At 44.4% G+C, this 27,330-nt stretch overlaps 1 protein-coding gene across 3 annotated transcripts in view; it reads left to right on the plus strand.

Moving 5' to 3' along the window:
* Nucleotides 1-5,344: 5,344 nt before the first annotated feature.
* BPGM (bisphosphoglycerate mutase) overlaps nucleotides 5,345-27,330 on the plus strand; it is a 41,679-nt gene continuing 19,693 nt past the window's right edge. The window contains exons 1-4 of one of the 3 annotated variants that reach the window (XM_075159938.1): nucleotides 5,345-5,421; nucleotides 6,985-7,077; nucleotides 12,089-12,744; nucleotides 22,980-26,283. In XM_075159938.1, the coding sequence (XP_075016039.1) occupies nucleotides 12,144-12,744; nucleotides 22,980-23,173 (795 nt within the window). In that variant the 5' untranslated portion in view covers nucleotides 5,345-5,421; nucleotides 6,985-7,077; nucleotides 12,089-12,143 and the 3' untranslated portion in view covers nucleotides 23,174-26,283. Of the gene's footprint in view, nucleotides 5,422-5,786; nucleotides 5,957-6,984; nucleotides 7,078-12,088; nucleotides 12,745-22,979; nucleotides 26,284-27,330 lie in introns of those variants that run through there. The other 2 variants (XM_075159930.1, XR_012675210.1) reach the window with 2 other exon arrangements.

Raw genomic sequence — 27,330 nt, forward strand, 5'->3', positions numbered from 1 at the left:
TGCTCCATTCAAAACCAAACTAAATATCTGTCAGACTTGTTTTGTAAACTGGTATGCTGCGAGAAAGCCACATACCATGGAAAGAAATGTAAGAAGCACAAGACAAATCTTTGTGATTCGTAGAGTGTTTGTGAGAAAACAAACATAATAAATGCAGACAGAGATAGCTCTGCACACACACATCACCAAGTTCTTTAGTTAACCCAGGGTTCATTGTAACATGGAAGTGAAAAACTTTAGAGCAGCTTTTTTGAGGTGAACCATTAATTTTTCATAGAAAGACATTAGTACAAGCGAACTTGAATATGTCTTGTGTGTTTGTTGTTCTCCTCATTCTCTGCAATGACATTGGAGTTCCCATTTTACCCTTTTGGTTATATTTGCCCAGATTCTTATGTGCGGTTACCACGCTCTAGTATCAGCACTATCCAGTCTGTTTTCTAACTAACTTATCATGCCTTGACTAGACACCACCCTGCTGTGTTCTTTTTTTCAGAGGCCCTTTTAAATTATCTCTTCCCAGACAGTTTCTTACTGACGTCTGATGTCTGCAGCACTTTGTTTATCATGGGGAAAAAAAAAGGCAGATTCATCACGGGATTTTCTTTGCTTTTGGTACTGCTACAACAAGTTAATTTGTACAGTATTGTGACTAGAAAACAGTGAAATGCCCCAAACCAAAACCTGCAATGTAAACCTTCTCCAAAAAAGTGAACCTGTAGATCTTCAAATTGCTCTAGAAATGGGAAAACTTTTGGTTGTGAGAAAGAATTTCATTTTCCCAGCTGTTGACACTCTGTACAGCTTCTTTTAGAGCTGTTTTTGGGGGCTAGAACTGTATCCGTGAGGGCTCCTTCAGAACATTGTGTTCCACACACTTTCCTGTAGCATCTAGGCACCTGTTGTGGTAAGATGTTTATTTGAAGATGTCCATGTAATGGTTTTGAGGGCATAGAGAATGTAAGGTTTTTCCCATGTGTATGTTTTCAGCTTGGGATATGCAGAAATAAAATAATTTTTTGAGTTAAGATTTCAGAGGAACAGACAGAAGTCACATGTTTTATTTCAGAATAACATTACCAGTACCTAGCCATAGGGATTACATAAGAAATTCAGTTCCCACTTTGGGTTTGGAATACGATGCCTCACATAGCAGCTTCCCTCTGCCTGTTTTGCATATAATGAAGGCTTTTATGTATTTTCTTCCTCTTTCTCAGTCATTTATTTGCTACTTAATGATTCAGAAAAACTTCTGCATTTACTTAAAGACTAAAGTTATGATTCTGGTGACAAAAGCAGGGTTAGTTTAAGTGCTTACACACTCACTCCTCTTTTTTTTTTAACAGATTTTCCCCCCAAGCAATGGAGTTAGAGTAAAAAAAAAGTAGAATACTTTATTTGCCCTCCATATGGACTTACGCTTCTGGTTTTGACATAAAGAGAATCCACTCAGGTGCGTGAAGTTATATATTGCCTCCATACCCAAACAGGATGAAAGCTCCACTGTATTTACATATGAAAGCAGCATTGTATTAGGCACTAGTAACACAAGAGGTGAAAAAGGCCTTTTGCTGAGGAGCTTAAATTGTAATTGGGTGACTAACTGGTGTGCAAGGTACGCCTCACTGCTCTGTCAGGTGCACCCCCAAGTTTTAGGTAATAATAGGCTTGGTTTAAGTGGTGGTGTGATATATTGGCAAATAGGGGTAGGTGTGTGATGAAAAATTACCCACGCATAGGTATGCTTGAGCCAAGAAAATGTTGAGAACCACTTGTCTGGTTAATGCAAGATGCAGTGAGTGGCTGTAACAAAAAGACAGAAGTAGGATTGGCGCGTCCTTGCCTGCTACGTGCTCTCTGAGGTCTGATGGAGAAGGCTTTATTTTCCTTGTATTATAGACCAAGGTCTGGTGTATAGAGATGTATGAAGGACTTCAGGCCAACAGGACTGTGCAGCACTTCACATGAGCTGTGGCTGTGGTCTCAGGAACAAGGAAAACAGCTTCCAGTCCATGAAGACACTTAAGTTTGCTTGGGATTCAGCTGAATAAGTGGTTTTAGAGACTAGGCTTGGGTGAAAACATGATATTGATAGCTTGTGGTCTTGCAGTCTTCCTGGGATGGAAAAAATGAAGCTGATTGAAAGAGTAGTGAATAAACTGGTCTTTTAAACTGGAAAAACTGAGTAAGCAGAGGTGTAAAAAGAATAGGTAAGGAGACCGAAGGCATGGATGGGTAAGATGGCTGTGGTGTTACAAGGAAAGGTATCCCTGCTGGGTAGCACTGTCCTGCTAACAGGAAGGGTAGTACACAGTGCGGGCTTCCCAGGCCCCTGTCCACATTGCAGTTGATTTCTTGCAAGAAATAAGGCTTGTGTTTAGTTTACAAGAGAAGAGATAACAAGTGTATTGGGGGGTGATGGGCGGGGAGATGGATGTAGCCAGAGTGATTTTACGATGTAACAGTTTTGAGTCCTCTTGGGGAAATAAGGATGTGTTTTTTTCTCTGCATAGTGTGTTGTACTCCCAGACCTTTCTTAATACAAATTTGGCCTCGAATGAAAGCAGACCGTCAGAAAAGTTGCAGAGGAATGTGAGACAACAATAGCATGGATAGCAGACAGAGAAAAGACAGGATCTAGGACTTTTGTAGAGGAAGACCTGTCAGGTATTGAAAATGGCCTGAATGAGCCTGCATCCAAGAAAAAGGTGAGGATTCTTTGGGCACACATCTGGGTGGCAGAGAGAATGGGCATGCTGCTGGCAGCAACCAAAGGTGGAAAGGAGCAGGGAGAGTCTAGGAGGGAAGGCACAAATTCATGCAGTAGAAAAACACCCGGGAGGAAGTTTTAGAGAGAAGGTTTCAGAGTTATTAAAGTGTGTGAGGATTTGATTGAGAAGTTGAGAAGATGAAATTATTAATGAAGACAGATCATATATCAAATAGTTCTAAACAGAGAGCTCAGGGTCTTCTAGAAATTACATGGGTATGTCTGCAGTGCTCTATGGCAAATACTTGATCTAGCCTTGAACAAAGTAACTATGCTAAGAAAAAGTACCAAGGGCATAATCAGTGAAGAACACTCCTGTTTGCCACAGTTTTCATCAATCATTAATAGGCCTTTCTTCTTCCCAGTTCTGTTTTCTTCTGTTTCTGCCTTGCTCAACTGCAGGCCTTTCTTCGGTGCGGTGCAGTTGCACTGGTGCCCCAGCGGAAGTTTATGTGTTGAAGAAAGGAGTTTCCTGAACTGCTTCTACCATAAACATTCCAGCTAAACGCTACAGCCTGGAAGGGCTCCAGAGCAGAGACCCTGAAAAACACAGCCCAGCTGGTCTGAGAGATAATAGCTGCCAAATGAGTGTAGCTGTCTGCAAGAAGTCATGCACAGGGATATGGCTTTGACCCTTCTGTGGGTGTGTAGTTTGAAATATGAATCAAAGTCATTAGGCTGTTTTTGCCATGCTAATGAAATGATCTTGTTCAAAGACTAATGGAGATAAGAAATCTGTATCTAATGGCCATGGAGGTCCTGGCTTGTGGCATGGGTTGCTGTCTATTCACTTGTAGTTATGACTGCATATTGGCATATAATGTTTCTTTCTGTTAATTGTATTCTTAATGATTGAAGTACAGCCGATACATAGTGCTGATACTCAAGAATAGATAATTTTCTTTCTATCTCTAGGACCTTTGGTTCTTTTCCTTGCAAAGTCAGTCAACCAGTTTGCCTATGATGCACCCATATTCAGAGCTGTACCACTAGTACGTTCGTACCAGAGGAGACAGGTTTGATCTGACTTGAGGCAGGGTGACTGCAGGTGTGTGATCATGCAGTGTGATGTGGGAGCGTTTCTCTTTACCAGTTTGAGCTGATGGGTGGCAAATCAAACTCTTCTGGTACAGTGAACTTAAGAGTACTACTTTGATTACGTAGGCTGGACTGGCTTTATACTGTAGGTTCTGGCTTAGACAAAGTTGATAGAAACAAAAGGTAATTGTTAATGTTAAAGTTAGTGGGTGAGATGAAAAGATGTGTGTAACTGTAAGTGCAATTCACATCCAGTGGAAATACTTTGCAGAAGCAGCAGATTTTATTTTGGTTCTGTATTGAGGTCAGGCATAACTCTTTTTATCAGAAAAAGGATCGAAAATGTTCTCCCTGAGATGCAGAATGCTTTCCAGAGCTTCCCAAATACATGAGGAACAGTGCAGTAACCACGAAAGAGACATGGGGTGCTGCTCACTGACAGCGTGGCCACTCTTACCACTTAGCAGACTTGGTGCTGTGCTGTGCTGAGAGCCTAGTGAAGCAGTGTTTCATCTGGACGGTCCTTCTTTCCCACTGACAGGTTAGGAAAACAAAACACCCTTTCTCCTCACAGCACTTTAGAGACATTATTTTAACACCTCTGCCCCAAATTTTCTTAAATTTCCTTCTGTTGCTTTTTCCTGTCAGAATCTGAATCCCCCATCTTTCATTTTCATACACTACCATTTTAACCTATTAAAAATGAAAGATCACCTCTGTCTCTCCCTTGTAGAGAGGGTGATAAAGCACATTCACTATACATTCAGTTTGTGGCCCTTTAAACTTTACATTGTGGCTGTTCTAGGGTAAGCATTTAGAGAAGAAAATGTGAATCTGATTGTGTGTAAAAGATGTGCTCTGCTATTTTTGTAAAATAAAAGCAGACCTATGGCAATAGAAGCAGTAAAGGACACCACCTTCCCACACCCCTTCGCTCCATTTCTAGCCGGAACTGCTCCGTCCACTTGGCTTTGATTGCTTTGAATGGGAACTACAGCCTGTGGGTATGAGGGTAGCTAGCATGATCGTTAGGAAGACTCAGGTCTATTTTTTTTCTGCTGATTTCATTATGACTAATGTCCAAAATGGACCTTTGGTTTTTACCAAAACCAAAAGGTCCTAAAGCCAGCAGAAAAAGTGAGCCCTGCCTGCGAAAAACCCCATCTGATGACGCTGTGCCCGTTTCCTCACCTCCTGGCAACGGGCGAGGGGGCTGGGTGGGCGCCCGGGGCCTTGGTGCTACGCTCCTTCCTTCGTGCGGGGGAGGCTCCGGGCAGGGCAACGGGAAGGATCCAGCGGCTGCGGGCAGCACAGCTCGGGCCTTCGCCTCTTCCCTGGGGCGGCAAAGGAGTGATCGGGCGCCCTCCCTCCCGAGTGCTGCCGCAGCGCCCGGCCCGGGCGGTGGGTGAGGAGGCGGAGGGGCTGGCGGGGCGGAGACGGAGAGGGGCCGGGGCAGCCGTGGCTCCGGCGGAGCAGAGCCCATCTGCTGCTGACGCGGAGTTACCCGCACCGGGGGTGGTTTCGGGAGAAGCCGGAGGCTTGGCTGCCCCCGGTCGTGTTCTGCACAGGCTGGCGTGACCCCGTGTCTCCGCTTGGGTGGCGCCGACAGAGCGGTAAGCGTCGCCCACGCCGATGCCGCCTGCGTTTGCGTGTCCAGAACCACGGGGGAAACCAACATCTCTGCTGTCATCCCTCGCGGAAAAACCTCCCCTCTCGGAGGAGGGGATTTTCGCGGCGGGGCGACGGCGCCAGCATCCCCGCAGGCTCCGCTGGACATCGAGCCCCGCGCAGAGCCGCGGGCCGCCAGCGCACGGGGGGAGCCCGGCCGGCTGGGCTCGGTCGGGCTCGGCTTGGCTCGGTTCCTGGCGCGCCGTAGGCACCACGCCGCTCTCTGGCGTCACCGCCCACAGGCTCGGCCTCATTGGCTGAGGGCGGTGCTCATCCTCTGGGACAGCCAATCAGGCTCCCCGAGCTTCACGGGCGCGGGGACGCCGAGGCCTCGTTAAGACGCGGGGTCCACCCCTCTCCCGGTGCGGCGGCCGGCAGCGACCGCGGAACGGCGGACGGCGTTCGCTCCGGCCTGGGGGGTGGGCTGCGGAGCACGGCTGTGGCGTTGCGGGCGGGCTGCAACCTGCTGCAGTGGTCCCTGTAAGGCAGCGCGGATTTAGTCTGTTAATTCTCTGAAGTCGAGGGACAAGCGTGGGGGGAGGGCGGTTAACGGTCGTGCGGGGGGGGGGGGGGGGGGGCGGAGGGGCCCTGGGCTTGGGAGGGGGGGAGGAGGGCGCCGGAGCCTGGGGCGGCTGGGGGTGCTCCTTCGGAGGGGTTGTGCTGGCGCTTCGGGCGGGCCCTACGGAGAGAGGTTGTGGGGGCCCGCAGGAGACTCCCTGAGGCGGGGGGGGTGCAGGCGGGCTCCCTTGGCGGGTGTCGGGATCCGCAGCCGGCCGGGTGTGTGTGCCTTCCTTGTGGGGAAGGGTGGTGGTGGTGGGGCCGGGGGCAGTAGCTGCGAGGCACCTCGCGTGTGTGTTTGTGTGTGTGTATGGGAGTTGTTGCCCCGCTCCTGGGCAGCCTTGTGTGTTTGGCATGGGAGTTGCTGCCCCGCTCGTGGGTAAGCCTCTCCGTTCTTAGGGAAGGCTAAGAGGCGTAGGTGCATCGCACAGGGACGTTTTATAAAAGGGCTGAGCAGGTGAGCTTGCGCTGGTTGGAGCGAGGAGTCCTGGAAATGACCACCTCTGGCAGTTAGACTTTAAAACTGTGCGTGGCTAAAAACTCTCCTGATGTAAGACGTTATCCTAACCACCTTGCTCTGTTCTACTGTTCTGAGCAGGAGCCTGTATTGTTTCTGTTTTATGCTGGGTCCAAGTCTGCTGTCTGTATTGTCCATGGTGTCCCAGAAGTTTTGGTAGATTTCTGTTAACTAGAGCTATGGTAATTGCAGTCTAAACAAATCTTGGGGAGCAAATGATATCCTGGGGCATCTGGGAGACAAGAAACTTTCCCTTGTTGGAAATGTGCATTTACATCTTTTTGGGATAAGGAAATTGGTAGCTTTCCCAGCTCATACAAGGGGTGTGTGCTCAATTTTCTTACAGCTCTGAGAGCAAATGATGGTTGGCATAAGCATTTGCACTTGTGGTTTCTTTCTGTGTGAGCACTTGGTGTTTATTCTCTTCCTGCAGGTAACTAGCCAAGAGTGTGTGGTGGCCTCTGTATAAAGCAGCTCTTGAGTCTGTGCTGGGATTTGTGTAGGTTGTTCCTTTGCCATAGGAAAGGTGAGTAGGATTATTTCCATGTGTTGCTCTAAGGTTTTCTAGCTTAAATGCTTCCATAAGTGGACTGATTTAAACAATGCTGTGACTGCCAGTCCTTTCTAAATTTATTTGAGAATGGTGATTCTGCCTAATCTTTTATATAACTGAACTGGAGTTGAGTTTTTAATTGGTTTTGGCCAAAAGTACCCAACTAAGAACATGTGTGAACAGGTGCATCTCCTCTATTGTTGGGTCTTGGTTTTTTTGTATTGGGTCTGTTGTGGTCATCAACATTATTCTCATACTAAATCCAAAACACAGCACTACACCAGCTACTAGGAAGAAATTTAACTCTATCCCAGCTGAAACCAGGACAGTGTCCACCTCTTATTCTATATGATCTATGTCATGCCCAGGTCCTACACTTTCCAATACATTCCAATTAATCACCACCACTTTTCCTGTCTTTTGGTATATATGCACAGATATCATTTCCTTAGGCTATGGGCCATCCCTCTAAAATGTCCATTGGGTTCGTTTAGTTGATGACTTTGGGCTCCATCTGTCATAACAGTCTTTCAGCGCAGGAGAGATGGTGTGTGGTATTGGATTGCTGCATGCTGAAGCCAGTTCTGGTTCCATCACCGCTGCACTTTGCTCGGTTTCATCAAAGTTCCTTCTTCATTAATCTGGGTGATTCTTTCTGTTAAACCATTGATATGGCATATAGCAACCGTAGAAGTGATGATACACAGTATTATATAGCAGTTAACATAATACAATTTAATTCACTGGCTATTCTCACCCAAAATCAAATCCCCTTCAGGTACATACCGGACTTCCCTATCCTTCTGCATCACCCACCAAGTGCACCCAGGTCCTTGAGCAAAAGCAATCCCACGACTGCGTTTGCCTCTGCCCAAGGCACGAATAACCCAGACTGTCTTTCCCAGCATATTCCTTATGTACACGGCAGGGACTTTATCCCCTTCTACAGTATGTGAAAGTTTTGACTGGGCAGGGCCAGCTTGATTGGCAGATCCCCTAGTGTTGACTAACCAGGTGGCTCTTGCTACGTGTGTATCCCAATGCTTGAATGTCCCATCACCCATTGCTCTCAGCGTAGTCTTTAGCAGCCCGTTGTATCTTCGATTTTCCCAGAGGCTGATGCATGACAGGAGATGTGATTTACCCACTCAATGCCATGCTCCTTGGCCCAGGTGTTTAGGAGGTTGTTTCAGAAATTAGTCCCCATGTCTGACTCAGTTCTTTCTGGGGTGCCATGTTGCCATAGCACTTGCTTTTCAAGGACCAGAATAGTGTTCCGGGCAGTGGCATGGGGCACAGGATATGTTTCCAGCCATCTGGTGGTTGCTTTCACCATGGTGAGCACATAGCGCTTGCCAAGGTGGGTTTGTGGGAGTGTGATATAATCAATCTGCCAGGCCTCCCCATATTTATACTTCAACCATTGTCCTCCATACCAGAGAGGCTTTACTCGCTTGGCTTGCTTGATTGCAGCGCATGTTTCATATTCATGAATGTTTCACATTCATGGATAACCTGTGCAATAGCATCCATGGTCAAGTCCACCCCTCGATCATGAGCCCATCTATATGTTGCATCTCTTCCTTGATGGCCTGAGGTGTCATGGGCCCACTGAGCTATAAATAATTCACCCTTATGTTCCCAGTCCAGATCCACCTGAGCCACTTCAATCTTAGCAGCCTGATCCACCTGCTCATTGTTTCAGTGTTCTTCAGTGGCATGACTCTTGGGTATGTGAGCATCTACGTGATGTACTTTGGCTCGATTCACCTTCTCCTTCAGCAGTTTCTGCGACTTGGAGTCGTGCCTCTTTGGAGTAACCATGGCATTTTTTTTTTCCAAGCATTCTATCACTTCATCAGGATCCTGTAGTTGTTTGGGAGTGAAGTTCCAGACCATTGGATGTGAGAAGTTCTTTAAGTACCTGCTTGTATTCTCCCACATGCCGTGCCACCCATGACCATCCAGCCTTGGGGCAGATCTCTGGATGATTTTTTTTCAATAGTTGTTTAACCCTAAACAAGACCTGAAACATGTTCAGGAGACAGCAATAGGAGCATGCTGGCTTGAACATCCCAAGGATATTAAAGATTTTCAAAAGCTGGTGTGACTAGCCTGAAGGAGAAAGGGAAGGTGAAAGAACAGGGGAAAGCATCCCCCTCTGTCTTCCCATAGATAGGTTCTCCGGGGAGAAAAGGTGAAGAGTGTCATTATTGATAATTTCCAAGAGATGGCACCCGAGGTACAGAGAGGACAGCAATGCCAAATACAGATACCAAATTAGTTTTTTTACCAATAATATTATCGTATCAGAAGCTGATGTTATACAGTACAGGAAAGTGATAATCCTGACCCATGTCCCAGAAGTGATAAACAGCACCACAGTGAATACATACTGTGAGTAAGAATTTACATAACACAACCATGTGAACAAATAAAACAACATTGTGACCCAGCGACTATTAAATGCTTATAACAAATTTATTTTAACACGCTCTGGTCATGTCTGTTATTATCTCAACCCTTCGAGCCCCATGTTGGGTGCCAAAAAGGACTGTTGCGGTTTAACTGCAGTTGGCAACTAAGCACCACGCAGCTGCTTGCTTACCCTCACTCCCAGTAGGATAGGGGAGTGAATTGGAAGGGCAAAAGTAAGAAAACTCATGGGTTGAGACAAGAACAGTTTAATACTTGAAATAAAATAATAACAGCAACAATAATAAATTGTAATGAAGAGAAAAACAATGAGAGAGAAGAACAAAATCCAGGAAAAACAAGTGATGCAACTGCTCACCACCCACTGACTGATGCCCAGCCAGTCCCCAAGCAGCAATCGCCTATCCCTGGCCAACTCCTCCCAGTTTATATTCTGAGCATGACATCATATGCTATGGAATATCCCTTTGGTCAGTTTGGGTCAGCTGTCATGGCTGTGCCCCCTCCCAGCTTCTCGTGCACCTGGCAGAGCATGGGAAGCTGAAAAGTCCTTGGCTAGCGGAAGCACCACTTAGCAACAACTAAAACATCAGTGTGTCATCAACATTGTTCTCACACTAAATCCAAAACACAGCACTATACCAGCTACTAGGAAGAAAATTAACTCTATCCCAGCTGAAACCAGGACAGGGTCTTAATTTAGTTTTGTAAATTGTATTATCCACAGGAACAGATTACATAATCAATTAAACTGAACAAGGAGGTATCTGCAGAGATAGAGCTTTTTATGGGACTATGCTTTGTGTAGTCGTTCATGCTGTGAACACACCGCAATTTTTAATTGTGTCTTTGGGATGTTGGAGAAAGATAACTTTGGCTTTAGATGGAAATGCTGTCTGATACTCCTTTTTGTTATATACCTGGTATCTTAAAGGGTGTAGTTTAGTATCATCTCTGATGTGACATGACACCTGAATCCTAACAATAGCTGATTTCTTTGATTAATGTGCAACTGATTATTGTGAGTGGAAAAAGTGGAACATGCAAGGGATTTTAACTGAGACGCTCCTTGTCATACACAAAATGCAGGCCTCCTTTGCGTGAAATCACAGAAGACTTTCCCTTGTAGTTACCAACTGTCTATTGTGTGTCAGACAATACCTCCTGATACTCTGTAAAAATCTGTCAGTCCTCAAAGGCTTTTTAATCCTGAGCTGTACCAGTAGTCAGAAGTTAGAGCTGGGGAGGTATTCCATAGTGTCCTTGTGTGATGTAGTGTGTATCTTCTGTGGGAGTAAAGGAGAACTAAGCTGCTGTGTGTGCAGAAATCAGACCTCAGTCTCCCACTGTCCATGGTTTTGAGAGCACTTAATGTTCATTTGAGTATACAGCAGTCCTCCCAGTGCAGAGTGTTGTATTTTTATATTTTTTCCCCTGCTGTGTCCATCGCTATCTAGTCTGTGACATCTCAGGTCAAAGTGATCAGGTGGGGCTTTCAGAGTTGCAGTACTGTGTTAGATGGATGTTTCGGGCATCACACAGTCTGCTAGAAGATCCTTGGCCACATAGCAAAAGTTTGGGTGAGTGCTCAAAATCCATCTCCCATTGAAGAGAATCCAGAGGTGGTGTTGCTTTGTCAACAGGAGCAGAGAAAGGTGCTGTTTGACCTTATGAATGTGTAGCTGTCTGTTATTTAATGAGGACAGAAAATATGCCATTTGTGCCCACTGCAAAAGTAAAAACATAATCCTGAAGCCTGACAACCTGGCATTGCAATTCATAGACATAAGAGGGAAAAATATACTTGAAAGTCAGGAAGGGGATGGAATAATCTGTGAAATCACTTCCGGATTCAATGAAATAAGGACTTACTAGTTGTGCATTGCATCCCAGAGAGGCTGTGTTGTGCCACTTGAGTGTGGAGGAATGATGGAGGAGGTGGCCTGGGGAAAAAATCAAGCAGAGACTGGCATAATTAGCAGGAAAAAATGGGGATGCGAGGAAACAAGTTATGCAGAGCATGATTATGGTGACATCTCCTTTGAGGAAAGCTAATAAGGTTCTGTGTATTGCTAGTTCCAATTCTGTGGTCCTCCTCTCCAATTGCTCTGGCCGAGGATCACAGTTGCTATCTGTGCCTGCATTCCCTTGGGTCTGGGCAGCCCTTACGAGCTTGGGCTCCATGTCTCACCTCTAAAAAGTTCACCAGTGAGAGTGAGATCTGCTTCCCTGGTTGGGAGCTTCTGATGTTGAGTGAGGCTCTGTGTAAGCACTTGAGGGAAATCTGTAGGCAGGAACAGCTTGTATAAATCTGCTACTAATCAATTGGTTAAGTGGGCTAGTTGCAACAAGCTGGGTGGAGGATCGTGCTTTTCCTCCCACATGAGGGTGGGAAGGAATTCAAAGCCAGGAGACCTCAAAGATAAAAACACACTCAGCAGACACTTGATTCTTTGGTTGTTTTGATTCTGATAGTTGCTGCCATATTACTATTTGTAATGCATTATCTGTGGGATGTTTGATGTATCTGTCTCGTATCTCTGTCCAGATGCATCATTATTAAATGCCAGACCAGTTGTCATCTGTGCTAAGCTGCAACCAAAATGGCTAAGTACAGGCTTGTTCTCTTAAGACATGGGGAAGGAGCCTGGAACAAGGAGAATCGCTTCTGCAGCTGGGTGGACCAGAAGCTGAGCAGTGATGGGATAAAGGAAGCTCAGAACTGTGGCAAACACCTTAAAGCACTGGGCTTTGAGTTTGACCTCGTCTTCACCTCTGTACTCAGTCGCTCCATTCAGACTGCGTGGCTTATCCTGGAAGAGATGGGCCAAGAGTGGGTTCCCATTCAGAGTTCCTGGCGACTGAATGAACGTCACTATGGGGCACTGATTGGTCTCAACAGAGCAGAAATGGCTCTGAATCATGGGGAGGAGCAAGTGAAAATATGGAGGAGAAGCTATGATGTTACCCCACCTCCCATAACTGAATCTCATCCTTACTATGAAGAGATATACAATGATCGCCGGTATAAATGCAGTGATGTCTCTCAGGATAATCTCCCAAAGGCTGAAAGTCTAAAAGATGTGCTTGATAGACTCCTTCCTTATTGGAATGAAAAGATAGTGCCAGAACTGAAAAGTGGCAAAATGATCCTTATATCTGCTCATGGTAACAGCAGCAGGGCATTGCTGAAGCATGTGGAAGGTAAGTGTCTTCTTTTAGCCTTCCTCTCTTCCCCTTACTCAACTGCTTAGAGCTTTACATCTTGTTCTGTAGTGTATATTACTTATCTGGGCAATGTAACACTTAATGTCTGTGGTCTCCAAGGAGAAAGTAAAAAGTTGGCCTATTGGAACAGGAATCAAACTGGGGGATGTGGAAGGGGGAGAGAATTAGTTAGGTTAATGTAGTTAAGAAAAGAGCCAGATGCTTTCCCCTTGTTTCTCACTGCTCATTTTAAACTACTGTATTCAAACTAACTTTGCGGTTGGTCTAGGTAGACACTCTTCAGGCTCTAACTATTTTTGGATTCATTCAGTTGCTTTGTCAGAAGGGTTTAAGTCATAATCTGTTCATTAAACAAGCATTGCTATAACACAGCAGAATAAAGTGCTTGTCTTGGGTTGTGGAAGACATTCTTGACTGTTCCTGTGGTGGGTCACTTTTGAGGCTTCATTCCTGATAATTCTTTACTTAAAAAAGCTGCGGTGACAGGGAGTTCTGCAGAGAGTAGGTACTTTCTAAAGCTTATGCAAATACTGTATTATTTCCCAATATAGAAAATGCCTACCAATAAACAAGTAAGTTGGTAGCTTAGCATAAGGTTGCTTATTTATTTGGGACTTGAAAAGGATATGATTTATCTTTAAGTCATTGCTAGATTCTTTCCCCCCCACACCTCTTCTTTAATGACATGGCTTCTAGTTTAGGTCATCCTAAACGGGAAGATGGACTGTATTAATTTCTTTGTCTGTGGGTAGAGTAGAATTTAGTGATTATACGTGTATGAATGCAGCCTACTAGAGGTGTAGTTGCAAGTATGCACAGACTGGATTGTGTCCACTCATTTTTTTAGGTATAAAAACCTCTGGTGTGTGCCTCTACAGCTCTGACTCTGCTGAGTACTCTTTGCATTGCTGGAACAGTCAGGACAGCTGATGCTTTAGCAGGAGTCAGAAGCCCAGGGAATAAGCATGTACAGGTGGCTTCTGGAACCACAGAATTCTGGGGTACAGATCACTGCTTGGATGAAGGAGGAAGGCTGGTTCAGCCAATTCCACTGATGTGGTCAGAGTGGTTGTCCACACTATGTGAAATAATAAAGAATTACAAAGGAAAAAGGGGCAGGGGGATCTGCAACCAGGTGTCTCCCCTGCCTGCTTCCCCCTCCTCCCCAAGAACTGAACGAGTTCCATGAAACCATGCTGGCCAAGCCCTTTAGGGGAGAAATGCTGCAAGCTGACCACAGGTTCAGCAGAAACCGTGGGCCACTTCCTCTGCAGGCATGCACTAGGGCTAGAGCTGACAGCATCAGTGACTGGTAAAGGTTACTTCAAAGTGAGTACGGCTGGATTCCTTGCTGCATTGAGATCAGAGAGAACAGTGTAAGTTGGAGCAGCTGTAAAGGTTTTCCTTGGGACAATCTGTTAGGTATAACTCTTCAAGGGCTGCCCACACTCAACCAAAGTAGAATAGAGCTCTGTCTCTTGTCTGTCCTACGCTATATCTTGTCCTTCCCAGCATGTGCTTACATAGGGAAATGTGAGGAATCCTTGGCAGAGGATCTAGTTCTGTTGACTGAGGACTTGTCCATCAGCTACCTCAGCTCCCACACGAGCAATTGCCAGATACATGCTGGCTCTTCTGCCCTTTATGCAGCGGAGATTTGGATTGCTGCAGAACTAGCGTGAAGGGTGGCATGAACTGAGCTTTAAGACCCCTGATACTGCAACCTGCTCCTTTTTTTTTTTTTTTCTTTTTTTTTCTTCAGAGCTCCAACCTATATCTAGCTGGATCTAAGAGGTTCCTTGTCTACATTGCTGACTGTCTCTCTCTTTCTCTTCTGAAAGGTTGTGAGTTGTGAGCTGCTCTGGAGCCTTGCTGGAGTTGGACCTGTTTAGGCAAACTTTAAGCACTGTTTAAAGTATACTGTATTTACAGCACCCACTGTGAGGTGGGCTTTGTTTTTGTGGACTTCTTTGGACAAGCTTAGTGTGTCCTGCACTTGAGTGGAAGTTTCTAGGCCCCTCTATCTTAGCTGGAGCCATGTTTTTTGGCATTTAGAAAATTGGGCTCCAAATGTGTCAAGCAGCAATCCTATATGACTGCTTGGATGTCTTAGTGGTAGTGATAACTTAGTCCTGGAAGCTGTAGCTCAGAAACTTTAAATGGCAGTAAATATGAATGTTTTAATTCAGTTTGATCTGATGAAACAATTCTAATTGTTTCAGTGTGAAATTTAATGTCTTTTCTGAAAGACTCCAAAGTATTCTTGAAGTTACTATTTCAAGGGGGTATTTTTTTGAAACAGGCCTGCAGTTCTCTGAATCTGAATTTTTTCCTTGTTAGGAGTAATTGGTAAAGAGCTTGAAATGTGGATCTGCTTTCCACTTGAACACAAAAATCATCAGAGCAACAGAATGTCAGGCTTTGATTGTGGGTTTGGATTTCTTGTTTTCTCAGTGCTCAGAGTGGACCTCATTAAGGTATATGAAATGTCTGTAGGATCTGTCATGGTTTGCATGTGGGGACTTAAAAAGTGAAATCCCAGTAGTCTTTCTGAAAACAGTATTTAACACGAACTGGACCATACTCTTGTATGCACTTGCAGATCAGAAACAGCAGCTTCTCAGAGAGCTTGCTTTTCTGTCCCGGTGGGCTAAGTGACATTTCTCCTAGAGGGTGCTGCTGAAGATCTCAGTGCTGTGAGCTGTTGGTGTCCAGTGGGGATGCTGGGCTGTGTTCTTTCTAGGTAATCCCAATGAATTTGATAAATGCCACCAAGGACAAGTGTGGCTGTTTTTTGCAATCCTGTCAAAGATACAATGTTGGCATCAAGTTTTTAAGTCTTTGTAACTGAGCTTGTCCAGTCCTTTCAGAGCACTTATTCTTTGCATCATCTTCAGGTGATGTATGTGATGCTGCTAGGAATCATTGGCACAACTAAAAGTTGTCAGAGCAAGAGGACAGTTTTTGGTATATGTTGTTAGCACTGGAAAGGCTCTCTAAAAGTAACATTTTCTTCTTCAGGCAGCAGTCTTGTGCTTGCTGATGGAAATGTCTTGTCATAACTTAGCAACTGTTTTGTTCTGACACACCTATTGGTATGGACCATGACCTGTAACTCAGGTCTTTAGGTCATATTTTTTCTTTCATGGTATACCATCTCTGATGCATTGAAAAAGCAACAGCAACAAGATGTTAATGAGGAGGGTATCTAAAGTAACTGTAGCAGACTTGTTCGGTAGATTTTACTTTGGATGCTGAAACATCATATTGATTATGAAAGCATCAGTTGCTAAAATTTGCTAAATAAGCATCCTAGATGCACAGGATCTATTTACAGGTGATTTCCTCAATTCTTTGAAGGAGGAATAGTTTGCTCTCTTGTCTAATAACTGATACTTAAGATTGAGACGCTCTTAGCAGTGTCCCATCGTAAAGACAACATTAGTGTAATAGTTGTGACCAGCTTGCCCTGTTTCTGTTGAAGTACTAATTGGAGACCAAGTCTAATGGACTAATTTTCCAGATGACTGGCAGAAGGACTGATGGACTGTCTCGACTTCTTTTTTGCCTCCTGACCATTTAACCTGAGGACTGGCGTTAAATACCTCAAGACAGGGTCTTGTGGAAGACCTGGTTCTAGAACTTCCTCCTTGTGGAAAGGTTGCAATCTCTTGGATATGGTGTGGTGGTCACTGAGCGTGATAAGCTCAGGGTAAAAAATGGAGGGGAGGAGTTACTTAGACTCTTGAAGAAAGATGCAGATGTTGCACCCATTGCACTTGTCTGGTTGTGGTCACAGAGCTGGGACAGAGCTCTGGAACTGGGCTCGCAGACAGAACATGGTGAGGGGGAAGGCCTGATGCTGATCTCACCAGTTGGTGAGCAGGGAGAGCAGTGCCCTCAAGGATTTTACTTTTTTGCACTGCTGTAACTTGTGCAGTTACAGTATTCTAGTAGTTTACATGCTGGAGCACAATCCACATTAGTGAGTCCTGGTGCGGATTGTGTGTTGAGGACTACCTAATAAGATTATTTTACTGATTTTGCTACTCGACCTTCTTAAGGAAATACTACTTATGTGACTGTGGTGTCTGAGGGCAGTTACAGAAACCAGCTTGAGATCTAACAACTCACTGCTGCTGAAATGAAATGGTCTTGCGCTCCCCATCATTCCTGGGACCTTGTTGGGCCTTTTTGCAAGTTAACTTTGCCTGTAAACTGGCAAGAAACAGCAAAGAGTGGGTAGTTTTCTGTCATGTTGGTGGTTTGAATCAGCTCAGGGAAGGGGGTGGTAAGTGCCTGATGATAGTGCAAAAGGGCTGGAACAGCCTGACCAGGACCTGCAGCTGAGACAGAAAGGTTTCAGACATGAGTTGTTAGCGACTGGTTTCTACAAACTTGGGCTTGAGGGACTCTCAATAGTGCTTCAGCCAGGGATGGAAACCTCTTGCCAGAGCTCTGTCCAAGGGCAATAGGTATCCTGGTAGGCTCCAGAGTTGTATGCTCAGAGAACTCTATTGTCACAGTGAGAGTTGAGTTCCTGGTGGTGGTAGTGCAGCCTGGGTCTCTACTCAAGACTTCTGGGACTTTCTCACCTAATGCCATAGTTGACAGCTAGTGCTGGTAGAAGCAAATCTCATGCCTCTTTCAGCCTATTTAATCTTGGACTGCTTGAGGAGTTTAAGGCAGGCTGGATTTCTCTATTGCATGGGAATATGATAGATTCATGGTTTGCTTTCCTATACTGTCATATTGGGATGGCCTCAGTAATGACTACAGTCAAAGTCAGGCCGTGATCAGGAGCTGTTTATGTAATGTCATTGTATTGGGTCTGGCTGAGATGGAGTTAATTTGGCATATTGGGTGCCAAAAAGGACTGTGGTGAGTTGACCTTGGCTGGATGCCAGGTGCCCACCAAGCTGCTCTATCACTCCCCTCCTCAGCAGGACAACGGGAAGAAAATAAGATGGAAAAAACTCATGGGTCAAGATAAAGGTAGTTTAATAAAGCACAAGCAAAGGCCGCGTGTGAAAGCAAAAGAAAACAAAAGATTTATTCTCTACTTTGCATCAGTAGGTGATGTCCAGCTACTTCCTGGGAAATAGGGCTTCAGTATGCATAGTGTTGACAAACGTCATAATAACGAATGCCCCCCCCCCCCCCTTTATTGCTGAGCAGATGTCGTCTGATATGGAATATCCCAATATCCCTTTGGTCAGTTTGGGTCAGCTGTCCTGGCTATGTCCCCTCACAAGATCTTGCCCACCCCTAGCCTGCTGGGTGAGGGGGGGGAAATGTTGGAGAGACAACTTTGATGCTGTGCAAGCACTGCTCAGCAGTAGCCAAAACACTGGTGTATTATCAACACCTTTCTAGCTACCACTACAAAGCACAGCACTATGAGGGCTGCTATGGGGAAAATTAACTCCCCTCTCAGCCAGACCCAATACAATGTCAGGACAGGGGGAGAAAAAATATGACAAAAGGCTTGTGGGTTCAGATAAGGACAGGGAAGAGATCACTCACCAATTACTGTCATGGGCAAAACATACTTGCCTCAGGGAAATTAATTTTAGTTTTTTGCCAATCAAATGAGCGTTCAGTAATGAGATATAAGCCCAAATCTTAAAAACACCTTCCCCCCACCCATCCCTTCTTTCTGGGCTCAACTTCACTCTTGATTTCTCTACCTCCTCCCTCCCCCCAAGTGGTGCAGGGGGAAGGGGAATGGGGGCTGTGGTCAGTTCATCACACGTTGTCTCTGCGGTTCCTTCCTCCTCACACTCTTCCCCTGCTCCAGCGTGGAGTCCCTCTCACGGGAGTCTTCCATGAACTTCTCCAACGTGGGTCCTTCCCAGGGGCTGCCATTCTTCACGAACTGCTCCAGCGTGGGTCTCTTCCACAGGGTGCATTCCTTCAGGAACAGACTGCTCCAGCATGGGTCCCCCATGGGGTCACAAGTCCTGCCAGTAAACCCGCTCCAGCGTGGACTCCTCTCTTTACAGGTCCACAGGTCCTGTCAGGAGCACGGGCTTCCCATGGGGTCACAGCCTCCTTTGGGTGCATCCACCTGCTCCGGCATGGGGTCCTCCACGGGCTGCAGGTGGATATCTGCTCCACCGTTAACCTCCATGGGCTGCAGGGGGACAGCCTGCCTCACCATGGTCTTCACCACAGGCTGCAGGGGAATCTTTGCTCCAGTGCCTGGAGCACCTCCTCCCCCTCCTTCTTCCCTGACCTTGGTGTCTGCAGGGCTGTTTCTCTCACATATTCTCACTCCTCTCTTTGGCTGCAATTGCGCAGGGGTTTTTTTGCCCCTTCTTAACTATGTTATCCCAGAGGCGCTACCACTGTTGTTGATGGGCTCGGCCTTGGCCAGTGGCAGGTCTGTCTTGGAGCTGGCTGGCATTGGCTCTGTTGCATATAGGGAAAGCTTCTAGCAGCTTCTCACAGAAGCCACCCCTGTAGCCCCTGCACTACCAAAGCCTTGCCAGGCAAACCCAATATGGGCATAGGAAATCTTGGCAGACATAAGGGTGAAACAGATGTAGATAATACGCTGCAGCCATGGTTGTAGACCACCCATCTTCTTCCTTTTTTTCTTAAAATCTGCACAGTGAGCTAACGTTCTGTAAAGATTAATAGCCAGATTCTAACACTGTGCCCACTTCCCTCCTCTACCCTACTGAAGCTAGGTTCTCTGCCAGCCTGCGGGGGGGGCAGAATCTGGCCCTGAATATTTAACTTATTAGGCTAAAGCTTCAGTATTTTCATTAGGCTTGTGGGAAGGATGCTATGACCTGATTTGGATCTCAATTACAAAGCACCAGTTCTAGAACAAGCCCATTGTGGCTGAATTTATGCATATGATCTTGTGTGTTTTGTTGGATGAATCATCTGGCCTCAGATGTAGTTGACATGCAGGGGAGGAGGGGTGTAGCTATTCTCAATAGCTGTTGTGGTTATTGTGTTGCTCTGACCATAAGAATAGAAGGAAGGAACTTGGTAAGAACCATGGTAAAGTGAGAGGGAGGGAGAAGCTGAGCCAGCCCTTGTAGAAGTTGGCTGTAGGTGCTCAAAATCGAGCCCAATGGGGTTTGCCTCTGTAGGACTCTTCAGGGTGCAAGTATTTCAAAGCACTTCATGGACTACCAGGTAAAGGTGAATTCTTAAGCTTGCACAGAGATATTGCTGGTCTCTGTGTGTTTGATCACTCAGTTCAGTTAAATGGAGCTGGGGAAGAATTCTGAATGTGATTTGGAAAGATCTTTTTTGTAATAAGTGCTGTACCAAATTCTTACAATGTTCACGTACCTAACTGCTTCCTGCTGTACAGCTGCTATTAAGGAACAATGTTTAACAGATGCTTATGAGAGAGAACATGGGAGATGTCCACTTGAGGAATGTAGTTGCCCATTTTTATCTGGGGTCCTGAGGAAGACATCCTGAGTACTTCAGTAATGTCTGTGGGTTCTCATGGCTCTAAGTAGGTAAGACCTTAGTTTTAAACGTTCTCGGGGAAAGACTGCTTCCAGTAACACAGTACCCTTCAGCAGCGCTGAGACCCAGGCTTTAGTACTATACTGGAGGGAGGAGTGTTGCTTCTTCAGTGGTCTAATTTCCCATTGCACCTTGTAGTCTGCGGTTGAGTCCTTGCCCTGATTTCACCCTTCTTCCCTGTGAGATAGGGTGGGGTTGTGACACAGGCCAGCTCAGATGAAGTGCAAGAAAAGGTCACTTGGCTATAGTTACAGCACATGAAGTAACTGGATAGCAGTTAGCTCGGCTTGTAATGGCCGGAGCGTAAGATGTGATCTCATTACTGTTCTCCTAGCCTGCAACTGAAGGGGGGAGTGCATTTTGCCTGCAACTGAAGAGCTTATGTGACAAACCTGATCAGCATCTTGCTTCCTGAAGAACAGAAATACTATACAAATACAGTAACAGTGCTGAAATAAAACAACGGGACACAATTGTTTCTTTAGGATTTTCATCTGACTTCAACTTGCAGTTCCAGCCTTCTGGCTGTGAGGCAACATTTCCGTATGAGGAAAAATCTCGAGGAGAAAGCCAACATGCTTGCTGCAGCTTGTTTATCCTAGACTGCACTGTTTTGCTTTGTAAATCAATAGTAGTTGACATTGGTGTGGTCACTTTGTGTTCTGTAAAAACAGTAAAATGCATTTCTGAATCCATGTAGCTACAGCTATTTTGTTTAGTCCATCTTTAGAGGAAACCTTTAAATATCCTGGCTGCTGACCACATTATGTGGTTTGCCTAAATTCTCCTGCATGACTTCATCTGCTCTGTGTATATCTGAATGGTTTAGTCTGGGAGACTGAATTTGAGAGGTGGGCAGAACAGTTCCTAGGGCCAGATTCTCTGTGGATACATGGTGACGTGAATGTTGTTAAAATTTAATAAGTTTAAGAATCCTTGAAATAAGAGCTCAGGCAGCTTGGCTGCTTGTTTTGCAAACCAAAGTCCTTGAGAATAGTGCTTCTGCCTGGTAAATAGACTCAGTATTTTTCCCATTGATTTCTGTGCAGTTTTAAAATTTTAGATGCTCCTTGAGTGGTATTTTGTAGGTCTCTGATTCTGCTGCCTGCAACAGGTGAATTATTTATCCCTTGTATACAGGGATTGCTTAAACTGGCAGAGTATGCCTTTTATTTTAATGGACTGATGGCTCGGGATGTGACAAGGTGTAAGCCTCTTGCAAGGGTTTGTCTGTTTCTCTTGCTCCATGCTCCATGCTCTTCTGAAACTTAGGGCTAATCTACAGCTGAACTACTTGGCCTAATCAAAACAAGAATAGGTCACTGCAAAAATTGCATGCTTGTGTCATCTCCGAGCAGGGGCATAAAATGATTCTCACCTCATGATTAGTTCTGTGTTTTCTGACCTGTTGTCATCCCACTGTTGCTGAATGGCTTGACTTTGTGGGTTTTCCTGTTAATATGTTGGCTCTGCTTTTCTACTTAATGTGAAAATCACTGGTAAATTTGCACTCATATGTTCTGAGAACCATCTGTTTTGTCAGCTGCTCAAGAGGATGTTTTCTTCATGCACCTTGGTCTAGTTTATATGGTGTCATCATTTTAGAAGCTTGATTGTGTGCATTTTCTAAGCACGAATGACTCGAAGCTGTTCTGCTTTACAACAGTAGGCTGTTGCTGTGACCTCAGTGCTTCTAAAAAGGGGAGAAGAAAGAAATATTGACATTCCCAATGACACTAGCTTTCTTTTGCCTGAAATTTCTGAGGAATCATGTCTTTGCAGTCACTGCTTCTTAATGCAACTACTTAGACCTTGTGTGGAAACTTTACTAGGAGGTTTGGTCTCAAAATTCACTTGGATGCTTTGGACGCTTGTGCATATGATGTAAAAATAACCGCAATTTCATTGAGATTAGAGCCCCAGAATATTTTAATTAAGCACAGCTAGGTAAAATAAATTTTCTTCCCAGGTACATGTTATTTTTCTGAAGTGGAAAAATACAGGAAAATGCTCCAAGTTGTATAAGTTGACTTTTTTCCTTCTTTTCTTCCCCTCTCCCTCATTTGAAAGTGGAAATGAATATTCTATATCTAGTAATTCTGAGAATAGCACTGTAGGGAAGACGCTATAAACTTGCTTTTGAGAAGTAGGATGTGGGCAAATATTCGTCCTTACACTGGACGAATTAAATACTGATTTTTAAGACAGCTTGTGTGAGAAGCTTTGCATAGAGAATTTAAGAGAAAAATTAACCTTGATATCCTGCCTTTTTAAAGAGGCTGTTTCTATTGGTTGCTTAGCAGAGGTTGTTTCATGTTGCACTTGTGGATTCTAATCCTCTTCTGTGATGCATGAGTTGGGAAGATACGGAGGAGAACCTATTGTCCTCAATGTCCTGTATTAAAGGAAAGGTATAGTCTCCAGGGTAATCTCTTCCTGTTTATTTCACATGTGTAGACTGAAAAACAAAGAAACTGTCTTCATCTTGATGGGAATTCCCTCCTCTAGCTGTTCCTAAAGTGCTAACCAAACTGTGTTCTAGCTGGGAATTGACCCTTGAGTAGCTGGTGTTGTTGACGGAGGCTGGAATATGTCTTTGACTGTTTTAAGACTAGATAATCTCAGAAATAAGGCTGAGCTAGACAGACAATTAGGAAGCTGTGCACTGGGTGTAAATCTGTGTGTTGTGTTTTTTTTTTTTCCTTTGGTAGGCATCTCCGATGAGGACATCATCAACGTTACTCTCCCCACTGGTGTGCCCATACTTCTTGAACTTGATGAGAATCTGCACCCTCTGGGCCCTCACCAGTTTCTGGGTGATCAAGAAGCTATCCAAGCTGCCATCAAAAAAGTGGAAGATCAAGGGAAAGTAAAATCTGCTGAGAAGTCAAATCCAACTGACTAACACAGCTGTTTTCAAAGTGTGGTAATAAGTGATGATTTATGTATGACTGCTAGGTTGCACTGTGTGAAAGTCTCAATTTCAAGCACTAAATAATTGGAAGGGACAGTTGTTGAGTCTTGGGTTGGTAGATTGACCCTCTGCCTTTCAAAAACTGGAATTTAAATCTCAGCATGAGGTTATGGATACTGAAAAAAAAAATCAGGAGATCATTCAGGTAATAGAAACTTGCAGGGCAGTCTGCCCCAGATCTAGGATTGAGGGTGGCCCAGTACAGAAATAAAGGGATATGTTATTGGTGTATACCAATAATTAGTCCTGATCTGTTAAGGGGAGAAGCACCAGCTTACTGGACTAATTAAGTCCAGGTTGTTACAGGCACTAAAACTTTCTCACTGATAAAATGGCACCAGATAACAGAGTTACCCAGTATCATTCTTCTGTGTCAATGGCCATGACAATTTGTTCTGGATGGAGTTCCTTCAGTCTTTCACAACACTTTCAGCTGTACAACTCTTCGCCTTTGTTATTTTGACTCTTCCAAGGCCAGTTCATGGTCCAGAGGAGAATTTAGTAGAGATGTTCACACTGTTACAGTTTCTGTGGTTGTCTTTTGTTACACTAGACTCCAGTTTTTAAGGAATCTAGAAGGAATCCCTTTTCCTCCACCATCTTTGCAAAGCCTAGCACGACTGCATTTTGCTGGCTTGCAATAATAGGATTTAACTCAGACTTTAGTCCACAAACTAAGTACAAAGGTTTCCTGCTCAATGTTTAAATTATCACTTAGCTCTTAGTGAGTGACCTGAATAGCTTTGGAACACTTAAGTAACATATACTAGAGGTTTGATCATCTCTTAGCCAAGTCGTTAGAATAATTCCTGTTTACCTCAGTAAAACTGGATATAGGAAAATCCCCCTCCAAGCTTTCCTGAGTTGCAAAGATCTCTTGATAAGTATGTTCCACAGTAATATTACTGTGGCATTCTCTGTATCAATTTCTCTAAAGGGGGCTGGAAGAGATGCGTAAGGCATGTAAGATGTGTTACTGGGTGCAGCTCATTCAGCCATCACGCTGGTAGGGAAGGATATTCTGCCATGCCTGGAAGCGTTCTCCTATAAAACTCTCCTCACAATCATAGCTTGATTCCTGCTGAGTGTGGCCTTGCTATTGTGTTTGGCACTAAATTCGAACAGTTCACACTGTGGTTGGGTGTCGTGTAGCATGTATGGCAGTTTGATGTTCTCTTTATGTACACAAGCATTAGGATAATTCCACTTTTGAAGACTTGCTCTAATCTTACTTGCAAATATGAAACTGTTACTTAAATTTAGATCTGACCCAGTGTCTCAACATCTGAGCATCTGGATTCTGACCTCAGTTACCAACATGGGTTGCACTTGTGTATGTACTGTTTGAGCTGAATGTGTTCTCAGCATGGCCCAGCTACTAATCTCAGAGAAGTTGATGAGAATTCCCTTGGTATGATGATAGTATAAACTTTTAAAATCCTGGAGTGGCTGCTGCTTTGCAGTGAGCAGCTCTGTAGCTCATTTCATAAGTGTGAGAGGATGTGTTTTTCCTTTGAGGAGAGCAGTGTGACAGCGTGGTGTGCCTCTAACAGTCTCCCTGTTATATGGAGGTAGACTTTCCAGGTCTGATGCTGGCTCGCATTAGTGTAGTACATACTCTATAAAAAGACCTCTTGCTAGATGGTAGTTTCTCTTGTGTGAATGATGCTTGGGCTTCTCTTTGGTTTTGTTTTTGTAGCCCTTGCAGTAGGAACAAAGTTATATGTTTCTCTTTTAAACATAAAGCTGGTAGGCTTCCTCTTGCTTTGTACAAGTAAGGATATTTCAGTGTTTTTTCTCTGAAATACTATTAGCAGCTTCCCTGCTACTCTATTTGACACTGACTTATTCCTTTCTGGGTTTTTAGTTTTCTATGCATAGAGTAACTCTGAATCTTAGTTGATACTTTACAAGTCCGTGTTATGGAATTAGGTTGTTGATCAGCAAATGTTCACTTGTCAATGCCCTGAGGAGGGTCACTGGCGCTCAAGTGATTAGATCCTTCCCTGAATATTCAATAATGTGTGAAGTTCAGGATCAAGTAAAAATTACCGTAGGCTTATTAACAAGGCAAGCAGAGCCACCTGTTGTCAGTGGGAACTGCATGCATCCAGATGTGTGGGCTTACAGGCCTTGGCTAACAGTGTCTGTATCCCTTTGGTATTGTGGTATTGTAATGTAGAACTTCTTCAGGACTTGAGATGCAGCTGGAATATACATGGAAACGAACCCAGTTGAGCTGGGAGATACGTTCTTTCCTCCCCTTCTCTTAAAGAATTCATGATCTCTTCTGGGGATGGAGTGGGGAATGGAAGGGTGGATGACTGAATGTAGAGAGCATTAATATTTCTTCTTGCAGCTGAATGGATGAAATTGCCTGAAAACACTCTTTCAAAGAGTCATGGACAGTAAGAAAAGAACAGCAGTGTGATGTTTGCAAGTGGCATTGTTTCTACAGTGCTGCTTGAGACATAAATAGTGACAGTGCCCTGGGAAGTTTGACTTTATTTGCTTTGGTTGTGACTCCAAAGTGATGACGGGATTTTACATGCATGTCTGGCAGCAATACTACCTCGTAAAAGTATCAGATGGAACCAACTGGGGATTTCATTGTGCTCTTTAAGATTATTTTAACACCTTGCAATGCTTGCTTCTGAAGAGCCTTCTAATTAAATTCCTGATTCATAAAACGTGTATATTGAAGATCAGAAACCAACTTCCATCAACAGTGGCATAAAGATGCCTGATCTTCAGGCATAGCCATATTAGAGGGAGAAATGAGAATCTTGCTGGTGGCTTTAGAAATTAGTGGTTGGAAAACATTTTCCCCATGTTTAATTGAGTACACCTCAAAGTCCTATAAGGTAACTGGTGTTTCTACAGTTGACATTATGGATGTGGTTGATTTGGTTTGTTTATGCATTTTTAACTTGTGGTTCAGTAGCAGTAATAGCTCTAGAATCCTCTTGAAAACCTTTGTAAATATGGTGGAGCTGGCAGGTTCTTTGTAACTCAATAAATTCACCTGAAATAGAGTTTAACTCGGCTTCAGTCTTTCTTCCTTCTACTCCCTTCCCCTTTGTCTCATTTCCAGGGCTGGTAGGTAAATAAAACTGTGACCTTCAGGGTCCCAGAACTCATCAAGCAGTTGTTGATCACATAACATGCAGTCAATTGGGTAAAAAATAATGTTAGAGTAAACACTGCGTCATGTTTACATGTAAAGAAGTTGGGCTGGAGGAGAATACATACCTGTTTGAAACTATGGGGGCATTTGCATAGGAACAACAAATTAAACAGTTCCAGAACTATGAAGCTAAACAAATGTTCACTGTTTCCCATGCTTGCTTTTCTTTTTAATCAGAGGCATTACTTCTTGATGGTGTTTTTAAAATTGTAGCGTCTGGAGACAAAGCCAACCCCTTCACTCTCCAAAGTACTCTGGTGTCAAGCAGAGTTGGGACTCGAATGACAAGAGCAAGGAACTGCAAGCCTGCTGAGGACTGTTTCTTGTTATTGACCTTCACACAAAAGGCCTTGGATACTGGGATAAAGGTCCTAAAAAAGTTGAACATTCAGGTAGAAATGGGGAAGACAAAACTGTAGGCTTAAAACAAAAGCATACTGAAGAAACTGACTTTTTTAAAGTTGGTCTTATGATTGTGTTGAGAGTGAGTGGGGAATGGAGCAGATCTGTCTGAGCCATTTGTGTACCAATTCAAAGTTGTATCGATGTTTTAAGGTGTATTCTGCCCCCTCCTTCCCCCAGTCACCTTTTGTACTTTGCTCTGCCTTGGCTAAATTCTGCCTTAGTTACACCTCAAGATTCCTCCTGAGTCATGTCCACTGTTTCCTGTGTTGGGAAAAGACCATCTAAAGACTGGCTTGGTTGAGTCCTCTGTACCTTTTTGTTTAGGAAAAGGTTAGGGTGCAAGGGAGTTTGCTATGGTCAATTTGGTCTGCACGGCCTGAGGAGAGACTGATTGTCTCTACCCAGTCACATTTTCAAAATTTACACTTTGTTTTTTTGTTTTCTTAGGAAACTTTTTAGTCTATGGTATTGATGGAAAGTGTCTAAGTGCCAGTTG

Source organism: Calonectris borealis, chromosome 1, assembly GCF_964195595.1.
Source record: "Calonectris borealis chromosome 1, bCalBor7.hap1.2, whole genome shotgun sequence".
NCBI lineage: Eukaryota > Metazoa > Chordata > Aves > Procellariiformes > Procellariidae > Calonectris > Calonectris borealis.